This window comes from Prunus dulcis, chromosome 5 (genome assembly GCF_902201215.1).
Source record: "Prunus dulcis chromosome 5, ALMONDv2, whole genome shotgun sequence".
NCBI lineage: Eukaryota > Viridiplantae > Streptophyta > Magnoliopsida > Rosales > Rosaceae > Prunus > Prunus dulcis.
Window position 1 is genome coordinate 10,078,972 of NC_047654.1, and position 6,505 is coordinate 10,085,476.

The window sequence follows — 6,505 nt, forward strand, 5'->3', positions numbered from 1 at the left end:
CAACAACTTCGTAAATGCATGTGAATAATATAACCTGTTTGCCATTTGTCCGACAACTAAAATTCGAACGGTCGAAATTCACTCTCCCCACATTCCTCAGCTCAGCTATGGTTTCGTTGGAATTATTTGGGGCAATTCGGTCTTTTCAAAAAAGTTTACTTCGGGTCCACTTCAAGATTGGGAATAGGAGAAGGCCAAGCCATATTAGCCGAAGCCGAAGCCGACGCGGAAGTGACCGTTCACTCGAGAGAGAAAATGACGTACACGTGTCAGAAACACAGCTGTAGGATCTTATCCTAGCAAGTGTACAATTCAGAGAACAGTGTGAAAAATCGTACTATTTACCACCAATACCATTTTATGTAATGTAATAAAAAAATAAAAATAAAAATAAAAATAAAAATAAAGGAAAAGAAACGGAAAAAGAAAGAAGAAGAAAAAATTGCGTAAATTTGAAATTTGATTTGAAGTCCGCCCTTTGCTTTGCAGCAGCAGCAATGCAGCAACGCAGCTGGCGCGCACTTACCTCACTCTCAAAGTCTCCTTCCTTCCTCACAATCCCGCTTTCAGATTTTTGGGAATTCAAAGCGTGGGGCCCCCTTCTCTCTTCCCCCCACATGCTCTTTCTCTCTCCTCTCCTAGGCTACTCAATCTATCTTCCCTCTTTTTTTTTTTATATATTTCGTACGTGTACTCTTTTCTTCCTTTGTTTTTTCTAGTTTTCTCTTCGTTCTTCCCTCGCTTTTTCCTTCAAGACCTTTTATCATGTTTTGGTGTTTTTATTCAAACGATATTGGGGGATGATGTCTCGAACACAGGACTTCGGATGTGTTCAACCAAAAATACTCTTGATAACGATTAGCAGATCAACCTAAAAATGCTTGTGGAACATACAAAAGATATTAAACTGTTCATATAATGAAATCACTTCTAACAAAAATGCTTAGCGTAAGCCTCTATTGGTTCACGGAAAAGATTTGATGAGAAATAATTTCCCGGCGCTAAACCTACTAGAATAGAGCAAGAATCATATTTACCCTACATGCCTAATATGTTCTGTTAAGCTGTAAATCAAAATTACATATTCAAACTTGGGTAGTAATCAAGTGGTCCTGGTACAGTCTGCAGAACCAAGATCGTTGATGAGATGAAATCTACAAACAACATTTTTATGGCAACACCACAACATAAACTTGCAAGAACAAACAGTAAATATGGCATACAAGATCTTTATGTGAAAGCTGCCATAACAACAGCGAACTAGTCAGGTGTCTGTTTGGAGCAAATTGTTAACATACAACACAAGTACAACAACATTACAGGAAACGATAGGTAAAATAAAAGGGCAAATTGTACGAAGATCTTAAAATCCCACATCATAGACATTAAACAATTTAATGCAGGGAAGAGCAGAAGCACATTTGGATGAATTTGCTCTATCTAGGGTTTCTGCCACCTGACAAGGATCGCTCCCTGCGCCTCCTGTACGAGTCTGAATGTTCATCCACCCTCCTACTGTATGGAGAGCGTGATCTTCCTCGACGGTCCCTGGAATAAGGATCTCTGTCTGGCAACCGACGCGGTGAATAGCTACGAGATCGTCTACGATCACGATCATGATCACGTCCTGCATCTTTTTAACCATGGTTTATATGAGATATGAATATATGAATAGTGCATATATTTATGGTAAAGTAAGTGTCTGAATGCTGTGTCAAAATGCAGCACCTTCCCATCTCAAAGGGAAAGAGGCACCATAGACTTGTGATAACAAGGACAGGATGAGAAGAATGAACATCATAGATTTCTAAGGTTATCTTTTTTAAAACTCATCTTTCAATGAACAAATCAAAAGGGGGGCTGAACAGGAAGGAGACCACAGATTTCTAGCTACTAGGCTCTACATCCAAAAATACACCCCAAGTGCATATTGCTCAGAACTATGGTTAACACACTAAACCTCATGTGGCAGGCAGTGTGGCCAAAGTCACATACAAGCATAAGAATGACAAAAGTTCTAAATGAGAATTTGGTGTCCAACCCGTGTCATCATCTGGAAATAACATGGGTGCAGATGCGGCCCAACTTTAGAAAACGATGGCCCAAGGTCAGTGACAAAATACAATTGCTAGAAAAATACATATACTAAATATTGTCTGTACCTCTTTTATCTCTTAAACCTTGATACCTTCCTGGAGTTGGTGTCCTCCCTCGCTTCCTTTTTGCCTGCATATATACACAAAATGCAAGATAACATCACGGCAGATAAATAAGGGGTGGATAAACAAGTCAACAATTTACTCAAAGCAGGAAACAGTGCTTTCAATAAGCTGCTGCTTGGAACTACACATTACTTGAAGAAAACTGGAAACTGCCTTCCATGTGGATGACTATAATCCGCACAACTGGAAGGTCCAGAACGGTGCAACTATTCTCATATTCTTAAAGTAACCCTCCTAACCGTACAAGAAGTCAACGGCATGCCATGCTAACCTACTGGCCGCAAGGAGATTTTCTGTCCAACTTCCAACGTTTATTTTAACAAATAAGATAAATATATATCTTGGATTGATTAAGTAGGATAAGCCCAAAAAGAAAATGCAACAAGAAGAATTTACCATGTCTCTAGGGTATCTTAAATATTAAGGTTAAACAACCATGGCAGACGCTGTTGCCAACGAAGAAAGAGGAATAAAGGGGGTTCAACCCTCGGCAAAATAGTTGAATTTGAATTGATGAGTTTTGAATGTCGACGCAGAACTCATGTCGTGAATGGATAGTTTCAACTGTTTAGAGCTTAGATTGTGAATTCGATGAAGCTACAGTGACCAGACCTGCTGCCAAAACTTATCAGGCAACATTTCTGAAGAAAGCAAATCTTCATAAAGTAATAAAAAGTATAAATAATTTAGCTGCATACTGCACAGTGACTTTCTTGATCCTTTGACAGAAGCTAATACCTTTTCCACAGTTACTAATCGACCTTCAAGCACAGAACGATTCAAATATTTGACGCAGCGTTCTGCATCCTCAACAGTTTCCATTGTGACAAACCCAAATCCACGAGATTCTCTGGTGCGAGGGTCTGTAACCAGATGGCACTCCAGAACCTGAAACCAGAGCTTATATGTAATTTTCTTGAAATATGATCTCTAATAAGATACTCTAAGGTTATTACTTTCCAGATGGACGTAAAGCCACGACTTAATAAACACAGAGCACCTCTCCTTAAATGACCTAGTATTTAAACTCCAGTGAAAGAAAAGAAAGCACATTTCTCGGCACACACTCTGTTAGAAACTAGAACAGTTATTGTTTTTACAAGAATCACTTGTAAGGCTTCTCTTGAATCTCAGGAATGAAGAGTAAACGGAAAGGATAGCTGTTGAAGTTCCTAAGTCACTCCATTCTTTGGAACTCACAAGTCTCCTTTTGTTTCTAGATAGATCCAAATATATATTACAATAGCCAGTTGAAAAACAAGGGACCAATTTCAAAATATGGTCTCAAACGACTTAAACTTTAATTATTTTCAAGTTGGTTCTTTCCTTACTTTTTCTTTCAAAAGATATTTGAGTAAAAGAGTTGCAGTCATTTGAAATCCCCATAGAACAATAAATTAAATCTACTTTAAGTTGTCTCAGGGTAATTTGTGTGCCATATACAATTCCAAAATTAAATGTGCAATCACCCGTACCTTCCCTTCTTTGTTAAAGAATTTTTCAAGATCACTGGAGTTGACCCTTGTGGATAAGCCTGTTACATACAAATTGTTTCCAGGATTGGATGCATCAACAGATTGGCTCCTGCAGCAAGAGAACCAGTTTAATGTTAAACTCAACTCAACAAAGCTCGAACCCACTAATTCGGTTTGAATAAAACCACAAATATTCCAAAATGTGACCTTGAAAACAATTTACAAATTGAGGTTTCCAGAATACCTAGAGCGACTTCTCCTAGACCTCGACAATGATCTTGACCGGCGGCCTCTTACAGGTGAAGGGGAGCTGTGTGGTGAAGCAGACCTAAGTCAATAACCACCAAAAGCGAATGAGACTTATATCCAATATGACTCATCTCATTATTAAGTGAACAAACTTGTAACTGTAAACATGACTTAAAATGGAGACTCACCTTCTTTCTCTTGGGTATGGCATCTACGGGTACACACATAAAAACAAGCATACGATATTAGATACCCTTCAATATTATGAAAATTTCAGTGCAGCTATAAAGTGAATATAGATGTCATGTCCGCAATGTACATTTACACTCATACATGCAAACATTCATTCATAAAACCAAAAATGGGTCTGAAACCATATATTCAGATTTTTGAATGCGTACATGTACACATACATGCATACACACACACACAAACATAAAAAAGATAAAGTGCGCAAATGTATTATCTATTTACTTTCTAGGAGGTGATAAACGCGCAACAAATACATAGTTCAGCTACAAATAGGTTTAATTGAGCTCATTGGAATGCAGAATTAAGTTTCCAAAATACCCATATAAAGAAAATATTTGAAATCGAATATACTTATCCTGCATTTTCTCAGGAACCAAACAAATTATACAAATCAAAATTTCAAACTCTGTTCTTTTCTTGTTAGATTTAACACAATAATTCGAAATACTCAGTATATATCTATCATGGCCGACATCTATTTAAGAAATTCAAATTAAAGCAGTCAAATACCAATAAATTCTTGAAAAATTGACAGGCATAAAAACCCAAAAGCCCCAAAGACCTTCAAAGCTCTAGGTTAATTTTCAGCGAGGAGATTGAAATCAGGGAAAATATTGAAGGTAGCTTTACCTCTGGGTGGTGGAATCGCTGAGTCAACTCAACTCAGATGCCCTAACGCGGTGGGAGGAAGACAGTCACAAACCCGAAAGGAGAAGAAAACAAATGCAATTTGGAACGCTGCTTTGCTTTCTCAGTTCCCACGTGCAAGTGGAAGAAGAAGCTCCGGCATTTAGTTGGCCACCCACGCCTACTTGACTCAGATTCCTTCTTTTCCTTTTTCTTTTTGGAAAATGCTAGGGAGGCAATTTAGATACCAATTTGTGTACCTTAGAGTGTGGAACCTATTGTATTGGTGAGTCTCCACCTCTATTAGAGAGTTGTTACACAAGTTGGTATCTAAAGTTAATCTCCCTAGCATGACCCTTTCTTTTTTCACCAAAAGTTTTATGCTTTATTTAAAATTAGAATTTTAATTTTTAATTTGGACAATCCCTACTTTTACAATCCACATTAGGCCATTTACAAATTACAAAATCGAATTTAGAAAATAACATCCTTTTGGTCGAGTCATTTTGGGAACCCAATCACCCAAATTTAAGTTCAAGCGGAATGATGAAAGTTGGTTTTTAAGTAATTCCCCTCATATTTGAACTTAGCCGAAAATTAGAGATAGCCTAAACGAGTGACAGTACAATGCTCACACAATTGTGTTAGAGGATTTAAATATTGTCACATACCTCTTATTAAAGATACATATAAATAATACTAACTGGTTATTGGTCTAATCATATTTATTTACAACATTACAGAATATCGAAAGAAGTCTTAAAATTGTATTTTGTTTCCATTTAAAAAGTAGCTATAGTCCCAACATATCCATATATGTTAATGCACAAGTTCTAGCATATGGTTGATTATTTCTGTGTAATAAATATGATAGGTTGACTGAATATTGAAGCTATGGAAAACAGTTGGATCAAACAACACAAGTCCTAATCCAAAACCATGTTACTTGTGGCTCTCACTGGAAATTTTTTTAAATGAAAAATAAGCCAGAACATGCATTTTTGACGTTTGATCTCCATTGGTTCACATGATGGTGACGGGAAGAAAATGGTAGACAAATAGTTTGATTAAAAGAAGGAAACTTTGGACCCAAGTTTCATCGGTCCCCATCATTTCTCCCAAAGAAGCTTACAAACGCTACAAATGGTTCATTATGACTGAATCGTTCCATTTGATTTGATTTATGACTTTTTTATAAAGCTCCACCAATTTTCCAGTTTAAAACGTTCCATCCATTTGAGCGAAATGGAATTCTGGTATTGGTAGATGAGAGATTATGATTGTGATGGGACAAAAGCAGAGAGTAACCATGAAAGGTCACTTACATTAATAATTGCACGGCAACTACAATCATAGAGTCACAAAGGATATAGAAAATTTTCAAGTCCAGGCTCCACCCACGCCCATAAATAACTCCGAGGATAGTGCGTCTGCAACGTGTTAATGCAAGTCCGTTCACAACACATACGAGGATACGGCTGGACAGTAGCCCTGTGTGCGCGAATATCCCTCTCATTTTGAACAATCATCTGGTTGCAATTGAAAATAGCAAATACTAGCAAGGGCGTCCGCGCGATGTTGCGAGTTTTAAAATTAAGTTAAATGCATATAAAGTCGTAAAAATATATAGGAAACATGATTTTGTTTATATGTATATTGAGATCTAAATAGTGGTATCAT

General features: G+C 37.3%; 1 protein-coding gene across 2 annotated transcripts; it reads right to left on the bottom strand.

Annotated features, from left to right (window-relative positions):
• Window positions 1-1,166: 1,166 nt before the first annotated feature.
• On the bottom strand, window positions 1,167-5,026 carry LOC117628369 (serine/arginine-rich splicing factor SR45a-like). 2 transcript variants are annotated; one of them, XM_034360800.1, is made up of 7 exons: window positions 4,829-5,026; window positions 4,135-4,157; window positions 3,942-4,025; window positions 3,698-3,806; window positions 2,961-3,110; window positions 2,163-2,226; window positions 1,167-1,627 (listed from the first exon to the last, which is right to left on the bottom strand). In XM_034360800.1, exons 2-7 carry the CDS (start codon window positions 4,155-4,157, stop codon window positions 1,437-1,439), a joined length of 621 nt encoding a protein of 206 aa, XP_034216691.1. In that variant the 5' UTR covers window positions 4,829-5,026; the 3' UTR covers window positions 1,167-1,436. The 2 variants fall into 2 exon arrangements, with proteins under 2 accessions (XP_034216691.1, XP_034216690.1); XM_034360799.1 differs by having other exon boundaries at window positions 1,194-1,633; window positions 4,829-5,023.
• Between the last annotated feature and the right edge of the window lie 1,479 nt (window positions 5,027-6,505).